Genomic DNA, 21,900 nt, shown 5'->3' with positions numbered 1-21,900 from the left:
CTGGGGCTCAAAGTGGTGACATGCCAAGCTCCCGGTACCCCTCAGAGTACTGCCCCCATCAGGCTGAAAACTAAATCATCGCCTCTCAGAATGCCTCTCCTTCTTACAGGACTCGGTCACTGGGAAGGAGCTCTTAATGCTCCACAGCCTCCTTGAACAGATGGGGAACGGAGGCCCAAAGAGATGAAGATGTTCAAGGTCACTCAGTTAAGTAGCAAAGTGAGAACAGAACCCCAAGCTCCCCATTTTCTCTTCTTACCCACTTCCTCCCACTACTGCCAAGAATGACTACTGAGTCTATGTACGCAGAGGAATCTTGCATCAACCTGAAGCCAAGAGGGGTTCCACCTCCTTCTTGCAATAGTTAGAATGCAGACAAAGCTCCACAGGACAGGGAGAGGTTATGGCTACATTTGGAGGGATTTGCACTGTGGCGTCTCCTTAGGTTATCTGGCAACATGTCTGTACTGAATACCATAACAAACATCTTCAAGGAACTGTAGCTATTTGAGCCAGGAAATGCTAGTTCTTGCTCATTGAAGCTTCATTTCCAATTGCAAAAAAACTGGAGACAACCTAAATTGAAACAACCTAAAAGTCCTTTGGCAAGAGAATGGATAAACCGTAGTAGAGCTGAGCCACAGAATGAAGCACTTTAAAAAGTAGAAAGGTAGGTCTCCAAAAGGGACCAGGCACATGGCTGAGATTAAAAGGGAAAAAGAGCAAATTTAAGAAAAATATGTACAATGTCAAATCATTTCAAGCTTCATCTGTAATTTTTTGAGAATGAACTTTATTTACCTATTATTTACTTAAGTAAAATATTTTTTCCCCAAAATACCATCCTTTAGAACAAGGGTTAAGAAGCTTTTTCTGCCAGTGCCCAGACAGTAAGTGTGTTGGGCTCTGTGGCCCCGCCCCCTCCCTCCGTCACCTGCCATCGTGCGAAGCAGCCCGGACCACACACATGGGAGTGAGTGTGGCCAGTCTCCAATATGGCTTTATTTATGGACACTGCGATTTGAATTTCACGTAATTTTCATGTGCCACAAAATTCGTTTAATCACTTAAAAATGTGAAAACTATTCTTAGCTCACAGGCTGTGCAGAAGCCAGTGGCCGGCAGATGTGGCCCAGAGGCGAGAGCCAAGCCCTGCTGTAAGCCCGGTTCAAGCCCCGCCTCCCTTCTAGCCACGCTCACCTATTTCGTCCTCAAATATTCCTCTTCCTCCAGGACCCTCCTGTGACCTTCAATGGCCCCTCCAGCTGCCTCCCGGCTCCGCCCACCCGTCTGGCCTTGGGGACCCTCATCTCCTGGCGGCTGGGCTGTTTTTTCCTGAGCAGGGCTCTGAATAGATCCATTCACCTTGGCGAGAGGGAATCCAGAGGGAATCCAGAGAAAAGGATTTTGTTTGGAGTCGTAGAGAAGCCAGGACTCGGGACTTTGATTTGCCTTTGAAATCAGGTCCCCTCCCCTGCCTTTCCCAGGGGTCCCCTGCGACTGCCTTCCCTGCTCACACCCTGCCAGCCCCAACAGTCTGTCCCCTGCAGAGGCTGTGGCCGCATCAGCAGTGCAGTTCCGGGTTGCTACCATGGACCCCAGGACCCTCTGCTTCCTGTCCTGTTGCCTGCTCCTCTGTGTCATTCCAGGTACGAGCTCTCCTTCCAGCCCCTGGGGTGTCCTGAGAGGCCCCATGCCCCCGCCTTTCCCAAGAGCACCCTGCTGCCACATGGGGAAGGGGAGTGAGGGCTGGGACCCTGGTGTCAAAGCTCCGCCCCCACCCCCCCATTGTCTGTGCCACCAAGCCTGGGTCCGGTCACCTCTGTGAGCTCAGCTTCTTCCTTGATACATGACAAGGATGGGCTGCGTGGTCTCCCAAGCGCTTTCCGGAGCCAGCAGGCCTCTCCGACCTGCGGCCAGAGGCTGCCCCTCTAAGGGCAGGAGTGCCTCAGATGCGTGGGTGGTGCGGGCGCTGGAGCTCTGGAATCGGGCAGCATGAATGCAGCTCCTCCACTCACTGGCAAGATGGGCTAGACCAGTCTCCAAGACTCAGTTTGTTCAGGAGTAAGGTGGGGACGACAGTAATCTTCAAATTATAGATTGGGTTTGAGGGTTAAATGATGTCACGTATATAAATGTTCCGTCTGGAGCCTTGCACGTAAATACGCAATAAGTGGTGGCAGTATTACTTTAATTGTAAAGACCTTGATGATACCTGGTCGTAGCAAGATCCTATAATTCTAAAAGTCAGAGTGTTTATTCCTAGGTTCTTCAACTCCGAGAGCCTGTCATTTTGCTCACAAAGAGCAACTGGTGGAGGGCTCCCTCGGGAGCACAGCCTGAAGTGTTTCTAGCCCAGAACCTAACAGAAGACAGGTCCTTGGGGAGGCGGGGGGCCCAGAAGACTTTTCCTCCATCTCTCCTCTTCCAGCCACCCCAGGGAGAGGCTGGGACTGGAATAATCTCTGCAAGAGAATAGCTGGGCTTGGAACAGGATTCGGAGGGATGGTGTCATCCCAGACTCCCTCTTCCAGATGCCATTGGAGATATTCCCATGTGGCGCTATCAGATGTTATTTAGGGAGCTTCAGACAGAAGGGAAGGGGCAGGCATCTTCCTGGGAAGAAGCAGCTCAGTGAAGGGTTGGCGGTTGGAACTGCAGAGTTACCGGAAGGAGAAGGAGTGGAGGGTAATGGAGGTGATGTGATCTCAGACATCTAGAACATGGGCACTGAGAAGGATCCCCGAGAGTCCTCCAGCCCAGGGACTTAAACACTATGCTCACCCTAGCTGATGTGGCTCAGTTGGTTGGTTATTGTCCAGCAAACCGAAAGGTCAGGGGTTCAATTCCCAGTCAGGGCACATCCGTGGGTTGCAGGCTCAGTCCCCAGTCGGGGCTTGTGCAAGAGGCAATGAATTGATGTTCCTCTCCCCCTCTTGCTCCCTCCCTTCCCCTCTCTCTGGAATCAATTAAAGAAAATAACTTTAAAAAACACTGTGCTCTAAGGAATAATTCTATTGTTTTATTGCCTGTGCAGGGGGCGGGGGAGAAAGAGGGGAAACAGTGGTTGAAAAGCTGGATGGGTGGGTTTCCAGCCCCCACCCCTGTAACCAGAGCAACGCTGTTATTATTTTTTGTCATTGATCTTCCAATATTTCAAGAGAGGGTTCTGCTATCTAGGCTTTATCTAATGATTGTTTTTGCTTTTAAACTTGAAAAGCTTTGGTTTAGTCCAACCTCTTCATTTTGTAGATGCAAAAACTGGGACCTAGACACAGCAAGAAGAGCAATACAACGTGGTAGCATCGGACAGGATCCCTTGGGCAAACTCCATGACACTCGGTATCCTCGTCTGTGACATGGGGATGTCTGTGAAGGCTTTCTGGCGGGGCTTTGTGAGTGTTGGAGAAGATAATGCACAGACAGCACTCTGCGCAGTGCCCAGGGGCCCGGGGGTTTTAGTTAGGATCATTAGCATCATCATCAGGTCCTGAAATGAAACTTGACATCTTCCGGAAGTTTGCCCAAATGACCTGTTGGCTTGGAAAGCCGAGAAGCTCCGAAGCTGTGCACCTCTGGTGACAGCTCCCAGGGAGCCCTGCCCACGTGGTCCCGCAGCCCACAGTCCTGGGCAGTGGAGCCTCCACTAATGAAGACGTGTTGGCAGCCGCCCTGTAATCAGGGCTTGCGGTGGGCTCTGTCGGATCCGGCCAGGACGGCCGCAGCTCTGGGAGCCGCTCTAACCCAGCCCTTGGTCAGACTTCAACTCCAGGCCACACAGGGGTCCAGACCCAGAGTCCAGGGACTTCCTACCCACCTTCCCCACTGCTCTGACAGCGGTCTCTCAATTAGGGCAATCAGAACCAGGAGGTGCCCCTGCCCTTCTCCCATCCTGCCCTCTGGTTGGCTTGCTTCATGGAAGGCCTCTATCTAGGGATGTTTGTCTGTTAAAGCATTAGCTTTATATTTGGATTTTTAAAAATACAGGACTTGTGGCAGACAGAATAACGTGCTCCCACAGGTGTCCACATCCGGATCCCCAGAACCTCATGTGGCAGAGAGGACTGAAGGCTGCAGGTAGAATTAGAGCTGCTAATCCACTGACGTTAAAATAGGGAGAGTCTTCTGGATTATTCACACGGTATAATGATTACATGAGCATCCTTAGACGTAAGAGAGGGAGTCAGACAAGAGAACCAGAGAGAGGCGGCTGCGTGAGGAAGGCTCGGTCCCACGTCGTTGGCTTTGAAGCTGGAGAAGCGGGGTCATAGCCAAGGGTAGGGGCAGCTTCTGGAAGCTGGGAAAGGCAGGGACACAGATTGTCCTGCTCACACCTTGGTTTTAGCCAGTGAGATCCACGCCAGACTTCTGAGCTCCAGAACTGTCCGGCGATGAATTAGTGTTGTTTTAAGCCACTAAGCTTATGGCAACTTGTTAGAGCAACAACAGAAATGAGCTAACTGTTCGTGACGACTATTTATTGGCTGTTATACTCCTGGCACTGCACTAAGTGCTTCAGGTATATTCTCACTAAATATACGCAACACAGGCAGACCTCGGAGCTGTTGTGCGTTCGGTTCCCGGCTGCTGTAGTGAGGAGTGTAGTATCTCAATAAAGTGAGTTGTGATCTTCTTGCTGGTGGAGGGTTTGTGAAAAACCGCAATGTCTGTGAAGGACAGGAAGCGAAGCACCAGAAAAGGATGTACACCCGTAGTCATGCGAGACAGGTGTTCCTGTTCTCATTTTCTACAGTAAATAGGAAAATGTGGCTCAGGAAAATCAAGCGACTTGGCCAAGGTCACACAGCTGATCTGGGGCAGAGCAGGGAGGGAAACCCCAGCAAGACTGGCGCTGAAGCACCTGCTCCATCAGCTCGTCCAGGGTCCTGTCCCTTCTCTGGTGTGGCCCAGACACCGCCTCAGAGAGTCTTTGTCTTTAGATGCCAAACTTCGGTGTTCCAGGCCACCCCGTCAGTGCGCTGAGCCCAGCTGCTCTCTCTGAGGCTGCGTTTCTCAACCTGTAAAGGGGGTGCTACATGCTCACTGGGTGGCCTTTGGGGGCTATAGTGAGGATTAAACCAGAGAGTGTGTGTGCTGGGGGGCGGGGGGCGAGTATTCTCTGTGAACTAAGTGTTCTTCCCATGTGTAGAATTTAGAATAAATCTCCTCCAAACGACCAAAACTTCCTCAAATTGTTGAAACGCCCTTTCCCTCCAAGGTGCTCCCAAGCCCACCCTGTCTCCTCTGCAGCTGACTTCCAGGAGCGTGGCAGGACTCCAAAGGCCCAGAAGGAGAAGGATACCAAAGCGGCCAGCCCCGGTGCGGGGAAGCCCTCAGGAGCCCCAGGCGGGAGAAGACCCACATCAGACGGGAGACAGAAGTCCCTGCAGATGAAGACTCCTGTGGAGCCTGCAGCTCCCAGCCCACCGGCCCCCTCCATCCTGACCCAGGTGGTAGGGCGGGGTCGCTTCCAGCAGGTGGGGGACTCTCTGAGCCTGAGGGCTGGGGAGTCCCTGGAGCTGCGCTGCTGGGGAAAGGCGGTCCACTGGAGGGTGCCTGCGTACCTGGAAGAGGAGGGTGAGGGGCGCCTCAGGTATGGGCTGGAGGGACTCCTGCGACAGCCTGGATGGGGCCGGGGGTCAGTTTATTAGCACTTTTTACAGGGATTAAAGCAGCCCAGGGCCCACACTGGGTGTCCCATTTTGTACAGCTACAGGCATTTAAAAGAAGCAGTAAAATGGGCTCAGAGGACCATCAGATGCATAGCGGTTTTACAGAATGGGAGGCAAGGCTTCCCATTATAAAACTGGGTTCAGAAGACCTGTCTACTTTCTCTCAATTAAGTCTCTTAAAATGAGAATTCCGAGGACTCTGCCTCCTTTGGCAGGTGGAGGTGCTCAGAGGGCAAATGCTGACCTGGACAAAGGGACATAAGGAAGGAGCCAAGGAGCACAAGGGAGTTTGGGGGAATCCACTTGCAACATGTGGGCACAGTCAATGGGGAGTAGATGGGCCAATTAGAAGTTGCGTGTGGGATAGGCGAGCCAATCAGAAACTGTGGGTGGGGCCCATACAAAGCCTGACATCACCATTGGGGAAGAGGAGCTGGGTGGGTGGGGTGATGAAAGTTGGGGAGGAGGTCTGTCAACCAACCAAATGCCATTGGGTGTCTCAAGCTGTCCCCATCTCCTGCCCCCATTGACTGTTTTTCAGAATCAGGCACTTCAGGCAGCACAGCAGGTTACAGCTGGTGAACTCCACGGGCGCAGACACGGGGGAATACAGCTGCTGGGCCTGCCAGGATGCCGCCTGCCTGAACGACCAGGACCGCCAGGGAAAGACCTTTATTTTCTTCACAGGTACCCTGGAGTCAGGGTCTCCCAGAACCTCGGTCCAGGGAAGTCCTCCCGACATCACTGTCTTAAGTCCTTCCCCTTAGTCACACCTGTGAAATGCAGGGATTGTGCGGGTGGTTCTCCAAGATCCTTCTCATGACATTCTGGGGTTCCGTGGCTAATTCCACGGAGAACCGAGGGGTCCAGCTGCGTTCCACTGAGGAAATAGATGCCTCCTCTAGAATCAGCTGGGTCTCCCCTTACTCAGATCCAACCATCACAGCAATGGTGGCCCAGTCTAGAGGTTCCTGGCCCTGACTCAGTGGCACCTGGAGACCTGTTAAAACACACTTTCCTTGGCCTCGTGCCCATGAAGCCCGAACCCCAGGATGTCAACAGGTCCGTCCTACAGGGAGGTCCTGTCTCCGGGAAGATTTGGGAGCCAGCGGACAATGTTTTCCAACTCCAGTTGCCCAGGAGGGTCATCGTGGAACTTTAAAACCACTGACTGCACACTCCTCCAGTAGGGCTCTGATTTACTTGGTCTGGGGGTGGTGCCCGGGTACTGGCTATTTTAAAAGCACCTCAAGGGATGGTGCTGTTCAGCCAGAATTAACCACTGCATTTGTCTGACCCTGGAGCCGCTTCATTCAGTACAGAAGCCACTAAACCAATGTGGCTATTTAAATCTAAATTACTTAAAATGAAATAAAGTTTACCATTCAGTTCCTCCGTTGCACTAGCTACATTTGAGATGCTCGATAGCCACATGTGGCTAGTGGTTACGTGTTAGACAGGCAGGGTGCAGAACATTCGCCATCGTGACGGAAAGGGTTGCTGGTTGCTGGGCAGCGCTGCTCTAGAAAGCTGGTCCCCAGATAATTGCTACTCACTGCACCATCGTGCACCCAAGAATTGGACCTCAGACTATGTGGCTAAAAGCACCTTGACAGAGTTTGATAAGTGTGTGCCTCCCACAGGCCTGGTGCCTCGTATCTGGTAACCATTTTGCTTCTCATCAGCTCTGCAAAGTAGGCCAAAATGCGATTATCACTCCTACCTGACAGAGAAGAACAAAGGCTGAGAGGAAGACAGTAATTTCTTAAGATTTTACAGCTAGTGGGTGGCAGGATTGGGAATCCACTCAGAAATCTCAACTTCAAGTTCAGAACTTCCTGTAATACTTTTCACATAGAAGGGCCCTCGGAGACCAAGCCATCTGAACTCTCTCAATGTACTAATGAAGGCACCGAAGACCAGAGAGGGAAAGAGATTTGTTTAAGATGCACAGCAAGCTAATGACAAAAGCTGGAACTAGCAGGCTGGCCTTCAGCCCCTAGTCCAGAGCCTCTTACCAGAGAGGAAAGAACATGCAGATTGGAGACGGGCAGGGACAGCGGCATTTCAAGGCCCCACAAAGGACCTCGTGCTCATGAGCAGTGACAGAGCATCGGGAGACAATAAATTTTGCCCGGAACTCATTCTTCTTTCTCCCTCCTTCCTTCCCAGACCCGGAAGAGCTCTTTGTCCCCACAGAGAATTATTATGAAATGGTACAGTTACGCAGCCATCAGCCAGTCCTGCTTCCCTGCCAGGTGACCAACCCCCTGGCCCAGGTGACGCTGCATCGAGAGTTCCCCCCAGAGGAGGTCCCAGTGGATGGGACGGATATCTCCTTTGATGTGAAGAAGGGCTTCACCATCCACCGGCCCCGAGCTTCCTTGGCTGGCTCCCTCTTCTGCTTGGCCAGCCTGGGAGGCATACGGCAAATCTCCACCAAGTACATGCTGATCTACATCAACTGTACGTGAGCCCAGGGCTCTGGGTGGGCAGGACAGGGCAGGGCAGGGCAGGGCAGGGGAGGATATGGGGAGGGATGCCTCCTTTGGGAGCCTCAGATTTGAGATCTGTGGAGTATGGAGCTCTAAACCACCAACCACCTTCCAACAATATTCTGTGTATTCCAACTATCTTGTCCAGACGTAATCAGCCAATCAGCTATTGAGTTGACCTGCATCAACTCAGCCTTCCTGTTCATCCATTTATTCTTAATCAAGTCACATTATTCCATTCATCCATCCTCCCTCAAATCAACCATTCCATTCACCAATCCTCCGTCAATCAACTGTTCCATCATCTACCCCTCCTCTATCAATTCAACCACCTCCACCATTCATTCTCAGTCAATTTAACCATTTCACTCATTCCGTTCAGTCATTATAACAATCAATTTGACATGTTTGTGCCTATTTCTCTCCCGTCTTCTCCATGGCAGACCCATCTTCGCCCCCCAAGCCCACCATCCAAGCTTCGGCAGCGTCGGTCCTGCTGGGAGAGAACTTCAGCGTGACCTGCACGGTGCTGAGCAAGCCAGAGATCGCCGTGGACTTCCACTGGGAGTACCCGGGGCAGAAGGTGAGCGGAGGGTGGGAGGAGGCTGTGTGGGGTGGCGGTGTGCTGGGGCAGGGGTGTGGGGTGACGGATGGGGATGAGGGCCAGGAGCGGTCACAGCAGAGTGGAACCGCTGCTTGACGGGACAGCCGATGAACAGCGATTCTAGTCCCAACCCTGACACTGCTCCTCTGAGCGGCCTTGGGAAAGTCGTTTCCCTTTCCTGGGCCTCAGTTTCCTCATTTTTCACACAGAACTACTTCTCAGCTTATTGTCTAAAAGTGTACGAGGTGTCCCTTTGATAATTTACCCAACAATAGTTACTGAGCACCCACCGCCTGCTGCCGGACACGGTGCAAGGTGCCGAGACCGCACCAATGAGTCAGTGGACTGCTTTGCGGGAGCTTGCAGCCCACACAGGGAGGGGGAGTGAACAAACGTGACCGTCTGGAGAACCCTACGAGCTGCATCAAGGATGAGACAGGGCTGTGGCCAGCTGTACTTAAGACGGAGTGGGCAGGACATCTTCTCCCAGGTGACATTCGAGCTGAGACCAAATGGCCTCAATCACACGGAAACGGGGCTTCTGTCTGTTAGTCTTCTCACTCAGAGTTTCGTATACTTTTGTCTTTTTGTTTCTGGGAGAAAAGCTCTTTCAACATTTCTTATAATGCAGAGCTTGTGGTAGCAAATTCTCTCCGCTTCTGTTTGCCTGGGAAAGCCTCTATTTCTCCTTCACAGCTAAAGGATAACTTCACTGGAGGAAATATTGGGCTGATTTCACTCTTTCGATATTTTAAATATCTCTTTCTACTCTCTCCTGTCTTATAATGCTTCTATTGAGAAATCTGATGAAAATCTAAGGTTTCCTTTGTAGGTCACGGTGCTTTTTTCCCCCTGGCTGCCTTGAGAATTCTTTCTTTGTCTGATTTTTGAGTCTGAATAAAACGTGTCTTGGGAAGGTCTTTTTGTGTTGGTACACTTATGTGTTCTATCAGCTCCTTCAGTTCTGAATTCTAGTGCTTTTCATAAAGTATTTTGTTGAGTATGCTTTCTGTCCCCTCTCCCCCCCTCCTCCTTCTGGTATACTTATTATCCTGGGGTGCTCTTTCTAATGCAGTCGGGGGGTTCTTGTAGAGCGCTTTCATTTTTAAAAACCCAATTCTCTTCCTCCAGGGTTATTCCCAGGTTTCTGCCTTCAAGTTCACGAATTCTGTCTTCCATCCGATCCAGTCCATCTTCGATGTTTTTGAATGCATTCCTAATTTAACACCTGAGCTCATTTAACTGCCTTTCTGAGTTTTCTTTTATATCGTTGAGTTTCCTCCTACCAGCAACCTCAAATTCCGCCCTTTAAATCAGTCTTCCGTGACTCTGAGTTTGGTGTCTGGAGACTTCTTGTTTTCTTTCTGTGCTCCCAGGGTTCCTCTGCTGTTCGTGGTGTTTGACGGGTGGCTTCTCTGCCCAAGCACTGGCGGTGGGGCGCTCCTTGGTCATTCAGACCCTGTTTTGCCCTCGTCTACTCAGCAGGTTTATAGGGTGGGTGCCTTCTCTTGTTCTCCAGCAGAGGTACGACAGCACAAGGTTTCGTTTTCTCTCACCTGCACCGTTTGCACACCTGGGCTAGTGGCGGAGTGACATCCTTTAGACTGAGGAAACTGCTGCAAACCCGCTGGGAATGGTGGTGCCGCCTCTGTGACCAGCTCTCCTTGGTTACAGGGCATGACCCCTGTGGTGGGGGGATGTGGTGGGTGGTGGAGAATGGCTTTTGGGAGCCCCCAGAGCCACCTGCTTTTCACTAATGGCCAGTGCCCTGCTGTTCCTGGAGGCATCTCTCTGCCTCTACTGGCTCTGCTGGGATTGGTAGGGCTGGGGAGGCTAGTTCGTGATTCACGGCTCTGTCCCCCTGCTGGGAATGGCAGTTGTTTAAGGCTTCCCAGCCGCCTCTACCCAGCTCTGCTGTGATGGGGAAAAGAGAAATGAGAGGCCTTTTATTTTTCCCCAGGGAAATGGCTTCTGTCCCTCTCACACCCCAGCCCTAGTGTGAGGGCTGTGGCTCCACCCTCCCATCGTTCCCTTGCTGGCTGGAGTTGCAGCGGGCACCGAGCTGCATCTGTTGCCACAGTCCCTGCCCGTCCCGTCCCTACTCATGCCAATACGCCGCCTTCAGACGTCCCAGTGTGTGGGCCTTCCGGGAGTGTCTGCGTGTCGAGCTGGGGATCCTTCGAGTTCTAAATGCCCAACTCGTTGTAAATTTAAGGGGAGAAACAAAGGAGTCTTTTCGCTCTGCCATGATGGTGATGACGTCGCTTTAGGAATTCTTAAAAGGGGTTTCTGGAAGAGCTGGAATTTGACGTGAGCCTTGGGGGGAGGGCTGGACCCAGCGAAAGGGTGACCAAGGGGAGCCTGCCCCCAGGGGCTTTCGGACATAGAAATGGTGGGGATCATTTTCCCCGCTTGTCAAAAGCGGAAGCTGAGACCCAACAAGGGGAAAAGAACATGCAGATGGTTGGGAGACCCCAGTTGCACTCCATCAATGTTTCCCCAGACATGTCCCTTGGAATGGTAGAGTACCACCCACCCCCCAAAGTGTGTTCTTAGGAACAACTGCCTCTTACAACCATCACCCACAGTGGAGGTTCAGAACCTGCACACGTGACAGACGCAGTGGTCTGAGTCACCCCCATTTAACTTTGCTTGCTCAGTGTTCCCCAGCAATTTTGATAATGGGTCCCCCTCATCCCTCCTTGGTGGAGGGAGTGCCCATCAGCATCCCCCCAGGACCAGGGCACCACAACGCCCACCCAGGAGGGGCTGCTCGGGGCTGAGCTACCTGCTGCAGCTCCGTGAGCAAGGAGGAGACCCCGGCTGCTCTCTAGGGACTTGCAAAGCTTCACATTTTCCACAAAGAACCTGGCCTTTCAGGTGCTCTGACAATGAGGTGTGGTCTTGGGCAGGTCACTTCCCCTTTCCCTCGAAGGCTACCTGGTGCCTCTTACCTGCGTGCTGGTGCCTGAGTCAGAGACGGCTTTTGGGGAAGCCGATGGTTCTCCTTGTCTCCTACAGCTGGGCCGCCCCCGCTACGTCAGCGAGCGGGCCGACGTGGTGCGCCGGGAGGGCCAGGTACAGCAGGAGGCAGAGAGCACCCTGTATGTGGAAGAGGCCCGGGCAGGGGATGCTGGCGTCTACACCTGCCGGGCCACCAACCTTCAGGGCACTGGGACTGCCACCACCCGCGTCCATGTGACCCGAAGCCCTCGGGTCTCCCCTGTCCCTTCCTAGCTCCCTCCCTGGCTGCAGGCATCTGGGTGCAAAACAGTGGGCAGAAGCAGGTCACTGTGTAAACTTTGGTGTTTTTTATGCCAAGAAGGTGCACCCAGAGGGCAGAGAGAACCCCACCCCTGATCCTCTCCTGCATCTACTTTTACCACTCACTTCAACCTCATTGCCTCACTCCAAGCCCTGACCTGGTCTGAGAGCCAGCCTCCATGCCGACCCCCGGTCCCAAGGCTGGGCAAAGCTGGGGCCTGTGGGACACCGGTACCCAAGGAGGGATCCCAGAACCTGCCGAGTCACCCAGGTCCCAGGACTTACTCCTCCCAGATGCCTGCCCCTCGCAGAGGTATCAGGAGGACCCCCCTCCTCCTTCTCCCAGGAAAACACGGAGGCCAAGTGAATACTGCTGGGAGCTATTTGGTTTCCACAGCTCGTCTGCCCCAGGGTGAGGCTCTGACCTCAGTTAGCTCCTCGCAGGCACCCCAGGCCACACGAGGGGCGCCCTGCTCCCCACAACTGGCCCTTTCTCCCATTAGGACAATGCTTTCTAAAGGGCATTCTGTAGGCTCAAGTGCTCTGACACTCAGTCCAAGGCGCTCAGGAAATTCTGAATACTTTGCTTCTTTCTGGGCAATTTGCAAAGGATGTTAGTTATTAAAGGTTCTGAGAAGTCCTGCAGTTTGCATATCTGTTTAATCTGATCGAACCTGGAGTTTCTCAAAGTGCTTGGCCACCAATTCTTTTCTTGTTTTTCCCTATTAGAGTCCAATGAACTAGTGTGTCCCCGATAGGCTTTGCGAAAGGTCAGGTGGAGACGTACGTGTGTGTGTGTGTGTGTGTGTGTGTGTGTGTGAGATTCATTCCAGAGCTGCCCCAAGGCTCCCGGGTGACCTGTTTGCCCACGGCTGCAGAAGCAGCCCCAGAAGCAGCCCCAGGCCCTGCTGAACTCCCAGAACTGGAAATGGACAGAGAAGGCTGCCTGGGATGGCAGAGAATGCGGAAGGCAGTCAGGAACGATGGAGGAAACCGCAGCTCTAGTGGGCTAACTTTTCCTAGGTGCTGGCCCAGGGCTGGGGGGCTGGAGCCAGAGGCCTCAGGCAAGGCCCTTGGGCTCCTATGATCTCAGTCTGCTTCAGGGCTGAAGAGGGGTGAGAACTGGCTTCAAGGCGGTGATGCATATCAGAGAAGGGTGGTGTGCCTGAATGCGCCATGCAAGGCAAGGTTGTTATTATGGCCTCCAGCTGACCCGAAGCTTCCTGAGAGAATCTTAAGTCCCCAGATGTCAGGGCTAGACAGGCCTGCTGGAGTTAGTTCCTGCAGCCACCCCTTTGAACTGGGGGGGGAAGCGGAGAGCTAGGTTCTGGGGGCCTGGGATCAGGGGTGGGGGGAGGAGTTAAGACGCAAGCAGGAGTAAAAGAGAGAAGGAAGTGGGTGGGGCCAGTAGAAAGAGGAAGGAAGAGAAAGACTGTCACAGATCTGATCTTCCCAGAGCCTGGGGAGAAAGAAAAAGCACAAGATAAGACCTGGATGACAGATGAGGTCCCAGTCCAGGCCTTGGGAGTCCCACTCCCCACTTAGGTTTCATCTCTGTATGGAGATGAGGTCCCAGCTTCGGCCATGGAGCGTACTCAGACCTGCCCGGTGCCCCTGTGCCCACGGGGCACTGAGACTGAGGGATCTGGAGGGCTGAGGAGTGACCTTTGCCTGGTCAAGGGGGAGACACTCCAGCCATCACCCCTGGGCTGACCAGACTCTGGGTGGGACCAGGAGCAGTGGCCTGTCCGTTGCCCTGCCCGGCCCCTGCCTTGGCTGGGTTGGCCCCTGGCACGGCCAGCCTCAAGGGCTGCCAGTGACCCCCCTCCCAGCCATTCACTTGCCCCAGTTGATTCACAGGGTCTGGCCCACTTCCTCCCCCATCCCGCAGCTCCTAGTCTGACCCTAGAATGGGACACTGTAGTAACGTAAGAGTCATTTGTTCAGTTTCCCCAACGGCTTCAGAGAAGCGGTAAACTGAGGCCGAGAGAAGGCCAAGGCACAAGGGGGGCGTCTAGGGGTAAGCTGGTGAGCCGGCAGCCAAGCTGACAAGTGAGGACCGGGAGGTGGTGTCCTCTTTGTCTCGAGGTCAAAGTGGCACAGGCTCCCCTGGACAAAGCCTCAGAACTCCCCGGCGTGAACAGAGAGAGGGGAGGGAGGAAAGGGCTCCTCTTGCTCGTTCCTGGGCCAACTCAGCGGAGGGCCTCCCAGGGCCTCTGGGCCCCCTGGGTGACTGCGTGGCCCAAGCCCCTGGGGCTCGCTGGGCACACACCCCGGTTCCCATCGCCCTCCCGCCCTCGTCCCCTCCTGGGCGCAGAACGAGAGGCCCCTGCCGTCTTCTCCGGAACGTCCTGGACAGGGAGCTGCGACCACAGGCGTCATGGCTGCCCAGGCCTGGAGCCTATGTGGCCAGGAAGGAGACCTCAGTGGGAGTGACGGAGGCCAGGGGGTAGGCAGGGGCGGCATCAGCCCCAAGGACCCGGTACAGCAGCTCCTCCTTCTCCTGCTGGAGCTGTCGCCGTAACTGCGACTCCTTCTCCAGGGCCTCGTGGGCGAGAAGCAGGTCGTCCGAGAGCTGCCTGTGGGAGCAGACAGAGGCCGGGCTGCCTCTCAGGGCCTCCAGCGACCTCGGAGACCAACCCGCCCTCCAGGACGCCTTCCTTCGAGGCGCCAAGGCCTGCTCCAGGGTCCCCGCTGCCCCGTCTTGCCCGCCGTGAACACAGTGGCCATTTGATCTGTTGACCAAGGAGAGTGGCCCTCCCAGGCGGACAGCTCTGGGATCCGTTCCGCCCCGACACTTAGCTGTGTGCCCTTGAACAAGTTCTTATTTACTCTCGTCAAGTCGCACTTTCCTCCTTCGTGAGAAGGGAAGGAGGATAACGTGGCCCCGCTCTCAGGGCAATAAGGAGGCTCAGAGGAGATGCAAACTATTCAACAAGTTATGCCTGACCCTCGGGGTTGGCTGTCATTTACCACACCCTTAGAGCTGACTCATTTGCGCACTTCCATCCATTCATCTGGCCTCTTGAGCTCTACGTTTCTGGTTCCCCCTTCTGAGACTGGGCTCCCCCGTGAAGCCCACTCAGCCAGGACAGGGACAGACAGATCCTACTCAGGGCCTCGGTTTAGGTTTCCAGGCAGAGCCGGTCCCTAGGGATACCTGACTCTCTAAGAAAGAGGAGCCCTGACCCTTGGGGAGTCCACCCCTATCAATCCTCACCCCCCAAACACACACACACACACACACACACACACACACACACACACACACACACACGTTTCCCTGAGACTCTCAACTGGAGATGTTGGCAAAAAGGGTGGGGACAGGGGGAAAGGAGGCAGGGGGACAGCTACCTGGACACGACTGTCTGCTTGCGGCCTCGGACAAGGAGGTCCTCATTCTCCTGCTGCAGGGTGGACAGCTTCTCCTCCAGCAGCAGGTTTTTCTCTTTCTGCAACAAATCAGAATGAGCTCAGGGAGCCACCCAACTCCCATGACACAAGGCGCGCCATCACCTCCCTCTTATCTGCGGTCACTGAAGACACCGGCTCATTCCAGAGCAAATGCTACATGTCATGGAGCAATAGGATGACTTAAAAAAGGGAAACTACGGTGGGGGGGGGGGCGTGGAACAGAGGGCTGCCAACATGAGAACACGGACAAAAGAGTACGGCCGCCATCTCGTATTGCCGTCATTTCAGAAGAAAAAGGATATCCTTGGTTCTCCAAAAGCCCGGGAATATAATATAAAAAATCAAGTTGAGTGTGTCTGTTATGCGATGCCATGAAAATGGCTGAACAAGTCTGTGTGGGCCATCTGAGATGGTCTGATGAGAACAAACGTCCTGTGGCACACCCAGGACCAGGGAGACTTCCTCCAGATCAGCGTGATCTCCGTTCAGACTCAACCCTCGGTTTCTGGGGGCCCCCTTCTCCTGGAGACAAGGCCACCTGTGCCTTGATGCCCACTGCTCCCCGGGCCTGTGCTTGCTGACCCTGGCCTCCCATACCTGTCTGACTTGTCAGCTGTCCTCGGCCCCTGCTGGAGGACATGTGGCATCTGCCAACCCCTCCAGATTAGCCATGGTGTCAGCTGAGTTACAGCAGCATGAGTAGCAAGATAAGTGCAGGACCCAGATGATGAGGGGCCACTGCCTGACACAGACTGGCCACAAACCAGCCTCAGCTGTCTCACGGGCCAGCACAGGTGGCAGATCCAAGCCGGTGGGGCCTCATCAAAGTGCCTACGCCCTGCACACTCTCCCGAGGAAATGCTCAGAAAGCACAGGCCTGACGCTGCCTCCCCCCAGCCGCTCCCACCCACGTACCACCGTTTCCATGAGGATCAGCCGCTTGTCTAGCTCGTGAATACGCTCATTCTTCATCTCGATGACAAAGTGCAAGCTCTCCAGCTCCTGCTCCCAGAACTGACTGGGGCTCCCGTAATCCTAGACAGGGACGTGGAGGGACTTCATCAGACCAGCAGGCAGAAGGGCAAGGGCATCTCCCTCCTCCCGAGTCTGCCTCCAACTCACTATTTGACTTAAACAGACATCACCTCCCTGTCTTGACCCATGGTAAGTGCTTAATATGTTGAATCTCACTCTGCCCCATTAACACCCACTGAGGCATCACGGATGAGGAAGCTGTGGCTCAGATAGGTCAAGTTGCTTATGCTAAGTGGTAGTGTTCGCCCCTAGTTCTCTCTTGACCAGAGCCTGAGCACTTTAGTACCCCATAATCCTCTCTCTGTGCCTTCTTCCCTGTCCACCCCCCCCCAAGTGACACAGGGACCCTGTTTCTTCCAGACACTTGTGAAGGTAAGAATGTCAAGTCCGAGCCCTGTCTGAGAAGACAGACTGGACTTTCCTGTTGCCCAGACCCTGACCTTGGTGGGGATTCCAGAAGGGAGGGCCCCCAGGTGTACTGCTACCTACCTGGATGTGCTTCTTATAGTCTCGGCTCAGAATGGACTCCTCTACCCTCTTCATCTTGGCCCGGAAGTCCTCCAGCTGTGAGTTCAATGCATCGATGGTCTCCTGGGGAGGGGAGCAGGACGGAGATGACGGAAGCCTGGCTCCCAAAGGCAGAGGCGGACCTCTCTGCACCCCAGAGAGAGATCAGGTTCCTTCTCGGGCTCCTCAGTCTGTCTTTGCCCTACCATACCCAACAAAGCGGGCTGCACCCACTTCAACCACTGCTTGAAACGAGCAGCCCCACTTCTTGTTCCAAAGCCTTTAATGACTCTCCATAGCCTTGGGGACATTGTCCTGGTATTCAAGGCCGGCGTTAGCGTGGCATTCAAAGTGCAGCCGGATCGGGCTCGACCCACACTCCCAGTCTCATCTCTCACTGCTGCCCGCTACACACCATCCCCTGCAGCCAAATATCACATCACTCCTCCAACTGCAAGGTGCATTCTTTTCATTTTTTTCAAGTTCATTGGTAGTCAAGTCTCTGTCCATCACCATGTATCTGCCCCCCCCATCCCCTCCACCTGCACCAAGGCACATTCTTGTCTCCGTAGTTTTCCCCTGCCAAGAACTTCCTCCACCAAAACCTCGCCTATTACCTTCAGGATAGAATGCAACTCCTTACTATGATTCACAGGCTCCCCGCATCTGGCCTTTCCCGACCCCTCCAGCCTCAGTTGTCTCTCCCACTGTTCTCTGTACCTCAGGCATCTTGGACTTTTTTCAGGTCCACAGTCCAGGTTTTTTTTTTTTTCCTGCGTAAGGCACCCTTCCTACCGTTCTTCATCGGAACAATTCTAGCCTATCCTCCAGGTTCTGGCTTAGACCTCACTCCTTCTAAGAAGTCCCTGACCAGCCCAACAGGGTCAGGTGCCTTCTTTCAGGCCTTCCCAGATCTAGTGCACCCACCACCAGTCTGATCGCACGGTGGCACCTGGCCCATGAAGTTTCCAAGATTGTCCCAACAGTCCTTGGAAAAATAGGCTGACCCTAATCTCCAGCCTGGTTGCCACGTCACGGGGCTGGGAGACACGGGAAACAATCAACTCTGTCCCCGACACCTGGGCCAAGACCATCAGCTTCGGGCTGCTTTGGAGCGCCATGCTGCTTCCCTGCGGGTCCTCCCCTAGTCTCTCAGAGACTGACTGGCCCAGCCCCTCTCACCTGCAGGGCCGCCTTGGCCTCCTGAAAGGAGTGGGAAAGGGCTTCTTTCTCTTGCTCGCATGAGGTCCGGAGGACTGTAGGGGGAGGAGACAGATGAGACCTCTGTGAACTCAGACAACCAGACACTTCACCCTAAAGGCTCCTGGCAGGTCTCACGAGCCCCAGAGAGCCCCAGGGGCCACCTGGAACCCAGACAGACCAGGAGTATGGAATGCTCTTGTCCATCCTTCTGCCACATGGGCTTGGGGCTATGTTAGAAGTATAGTGGATACTGAATAAAAGCTCTTATAAATGGAAACAAATTATATCCTGGGGGGAACCATGAGCCCTATGAGATGGTGGGGGTGCCCACACCTTGCTGAGTGAGGCTAAGATCCAGAGATCTTGCGGCAAGCTGGTTCATCTCAGCCAACGGCGCGCCATGGAGAGTGCGCAGGGCCAATGTTTGGTAAGCTGGGCTAGCCAAACGGTGAAACCGTTAGGTCCTTAGTCATCAGACTGTGGCACAAAACCGTGGTGAGTACATTACATGCGGGGCCAGGAAGTCTACCTGGTCCTGGTTCTGCTTCTTCAAAACTGAGAAGCCTTGAGAAGATCACTTAAAATACCCACAAGTCCTTTTACTCGACTGTGAAATGGGCCAATAAGCCCGGCAGGCGTCTCTGAGGGGTGAGAAGAGGACTTGCAAGGGCTTTCCCAGCTGGGCAGTGCTCTGCGGAACCGGATGTATGACTCCCCAAATCAGTGCAGTTACAGTTTTCATCCCGCCTCCTCTACAGAGTACCTTGTGGAAGGTTCCGACATGGGAATGACCAATCAATGGTGGGATGGGAAATAGGACAGAGAGGACAGGAAAGTTTAATACAGTCAAAGGCCCGGACATAAGAGGTCTGTAGCACAGTGGGCAGTGGGCAGTGACACAGAGAGAAGAATGTTTGATGACATAGATGTGATGGAGAGGCATCTATATTAAAATTACAGGCTTCATTTTTTAAGGTTATGGGCTTAACTAGCCTCACTGACTTGCCCATCAGGACAGGTTCCACTTCCAGGTGAGGAGGAGGGAGCATGCTCCATCCTGTCTGCCCAGCGGAACGCAGCTGTAAAACCCGGACGGAATACACGGAGCAGCTGTTTCCAGACTCTGGACAGTAAGTGGTGGCAGGCAGACTGGGCAAGGAGACAAGAATCTGAAGTACCACCAGAGCAGGAGATTTAAACAAGACCCAGAATCTCACGTAACTCAAATATTCAAAATGTCCAGGATACAATGCAAAATTGTCCGCGCATGAATCCAAAATGGCTCAGCATACACACCCAAAATTGCTGAGCGTGCAATCCCAAATACTTAGCACACAAAGTAGCAGAGAAATCCCAACGTGTCCGAGAAAAGAAATGCAGCAGATGCCGGCCCCGCGGTGCCACGGAGCCGTTGCAGACACGTGAAGGCAGCCGTTGCAGAACTGCTCCTCAGAGCAGGGCGACCACTCTTCGAAAGAACGGGAAAGCAGGCGGTCTCAGCAAATAAACGGAAGATATCCAGAAGAACCAAAAGGAAATTTTAGAACTAAAGAAATGCAATGAATGAAATAAAAAGCTTACTGAGTGGCCTCCAGAGGAGAGTAGAGATGACACAGAAAAGAGCTAACGAGGCTGAAGGCAGATCAATAGGAATGACCCAGCCTGAACAACAGAGAGAAAATACCGGGGAAAGATGAACAGGGCCTCTGGGACCTTTAAGACAACCCCCAATGTCTAACATTTGTGTCGTCAGAGTCGAGGACAGAGAAAAGTGTAGTGCAGAAAGACTGTTTGCAAAAAGAATGGTTGAATACTCCCCAAATTTGGCAACACAAACCTGCAGATTAGAGATGCTCACCGAACCCCAAACAAAGTAAACCCAAAAGAATCCACAGCCAGACCCATCACTTTTGAGAAGTAATGACAAAGAAAAACATCCTGAACGGAACCAGAGAAAAGTAGTGTATCACTTAGAGAACACAACAGTTTGAATGACTATGGATTTCTCACTAGAAACCTTAGTGAGTAGAAGGATTAAGAACATTTTAAAACTGCTGAAACAAAAGAACTATAAATCCAGAATCCCATTTCCTGTGAAAATGCCCTTCAGGAAAGGAGGTACAACAAAGACATTCTCAGGTGAAGGTGCACCATAAGAACTCACCACCAGCAGACCTGCTCTAAAAGGATTACTCAGGGAATTCTTCAGACAGACGGCAGATGATACCAGAGGGAAATGAGGGACCTCAGCATGTATGGGAAGAGCCACAGAACTGGTAAGTACCTGGGTAAATAGAATAGACTGTTCTTCTCCCCTTGAGCTATTTAAAACATGACTGATGGTTAAAAGCAAAAATTATAACATCATCTGATGGAGTGGTCAGTGTATGTAGTTGAAACACAGACAAGCACAAGAAAACGGGGGGTGATAGAGGGGCCCACAAGATGGTAGTTGCCTACATTCTACTTGAGGTGGTGGAAGATTCATTTAAGAAGATTGTTACATATATTGCAATTCTTAGAGCAGTGATTATATGAACACACACAGAAAGAGTAACAGCAAAAGAAAGAATAGGTGAGTTAAAGGAGAATATTAAAAATATTCAAGTACTCCAAAAGAAAGCAGGAAAGCAAAGACAGAGCATAAAGAAACAGAGGACAGAAAACAAATACCAAACAACAGACTTGAATTCAACCATATTAATAAGAACATTAAATTAAATGGCCTAAACATAATAAATAAACAATGGAAAATATCTGAATAGATTTAATACCCCCCCCAGCAATATGCTATTTATAAGAAATCCACCTTATTTATTAATGAGAGAGAGAGAAAGAGAGAGAGAGAAAGAGAGAGAGAGAGATTTGTTGTTCCACTTATTTCTGCATTCATTGGTTTATTCTTGTATGTACCCTGGCCCAGGATTGAACCTGCAACCACGTCGCACTGGGCGACACTCTAACCAACTGAGCTACCTGGCCAGGGCCTTATAAGAAACTCACTTTAAATATCTGTCACAGGTAAGTTACAAGTAAAAGGGTGGAAAGCTGTAGTGGCTGTATAACTTTCAGAAGAAGCACATGTGAGAATAAGGGCAATTATCAGGGATGAAGGAGACGATGATAAAGAGGTCAAGTCTGCAAGGAGACACAATAATCCCAAATGTTTACACACCTAACAATGGTTCTCCAAAATATGCAAAGCAAAAACTGACAGAACTGAAAGGAGAAAGAGACAAATATACAACAATACATGATATAATTATATACTGTAATTACAGTATAGTACAATTATACTCCTCAATATTCAATAGAAAAGCAGAAAATCAGTAAGAGTAAAGAAAAATTGAAGAAGCCCATGAACCAACTTGATTTAATTGATTCATTTATAAAATATCCAACCTAACAGCAAGTGTGCATTCTTTTCAAGTGCACCTGAAACAGTCACAAGATAGGCCACCCTGAGTCATAAACCAAACCGTAACAAGTTATCAATATATTTATAATGCTAAAAATAAAATCAAAGCAATGCTTGGAGAACAGAGCTGTTTCCCCGCCACAGCCTCATGAGGCAGGGAAGGTAGGCTTGAGATACATGGAAAGTGAACTGAGACCCAAGGCAGATTTCAGACATGCAGAAACTGAACTGAGGTCAAAAGACAGACTCCGTCTCACGGGGTGCATTAGTATTAAAACACTCAAATTC

The 21,900-nt window shown here is 52.3% G+C and overlaps 2 protein-coding genes across 2 annotated transcripts in view; one reads left to right on the top strand and one right to left on the bottom strand.

Moving 5' to 3' along the window:
- Positions 1–1,568: 1,568 nt before the first annotated feature.
- On the top strand, positions 1,569–12,542 carry LOC123807236 (platelet-derived growth factor receptor-like protein). The gene is made up of 6 exons (XM_045820909.1): positions 1,569–1,649; positions 5,251–5,593; positions 6,214–6,359; positions 7,845–8,138; positions 8,611–8,750; positions 11,793–12,542. The coding sequence occupies exons 1-6, from the start codon at positions 1,592–1,594 to the stop codon at positions 12,006–12,008; spliced, it is 1,197 nt and encodes a 398-aa protein (XP_045676865.1). The 5' UTR covers positions 1,569–1,591; the 3' UTR covers positions 12,009–12,542.
- Positions 12,543–12,676: 134 nt separating this feature from the next.
- CCDC69 (coiled-coil domain containing 69) overlaps positions 12,677–21,900 on the bottom strand; it is a 32,361-nt gene continuing 23,137 nt past the window's right edge. Inside the window, exons 6-10 of the mRNA XM_045822720.1 lie at positions 18,174–18,247; positions 16,974–17,075; positions 16,365–16,484; positions 15,390–15,487; positions 12,677–14,614 (exon numbers count right to left, since the gene is read on the bottom strand). Coding sequence (XP_045678676.1) covers positions 14,437–14,614; positions 15,390–15,487; positions 16,365–16,484; positions 16,974–17,075; positions 18,174–18,247 — 572 coding nt within the window. The 3' untranslated portion in view covers positions 12,677–14,436. The remainder of the gene's footprint in view (positions 14,615–15,389; positions 15,488–16,364; positions 16,485–16,973; positions 17,076–18,173; positions 18,248–21,900) is intronic.

Source organism: Phyllostomus hastatus, unplaced genomic scaffold (genome assembly GCF_019186645.2).
Source record: "Phyllostomus hastatus isolate PE091 unplaced genomic scaffold, TTU_PhHast_1.1 phas_contig_150, whole genome shotgun sequence".
Taxonomy (NCBI): domain Eukaryota; kingdom Metazoa; phylum Chordata; class Mammalia; order Chiroptera; family Phyllostomidae; genus Phyllostomus; species Phyllostomus hastatus.
This window is presented reverse-complemented; position numbering and strand designations above follow the sequence as displayed.

Coding starts and splice junctions, on each gene's coding strand:
- LOC123807236 (XM_045820909.1), top strand. CDS start 1,592: ATGGACCCCAGGACCCTCTGCTTCCTGTCCTGTTGCCTGCTCCTCTGT. Junction 1,650..5,250: donor GCTCCTCTGTGTCATTCCAG/GTACGAGCTCTC, acceptor TCTCCTCTGCAG/CTGACTTCCAGGAGCGTGGC. Junction 8,139..8,610: donor CATGCTGATCTACATCAACT/GTACGTGAGCCC, acceptor TCTCCATGGCAG/ACCCATCTTCGCCCCCCAAG.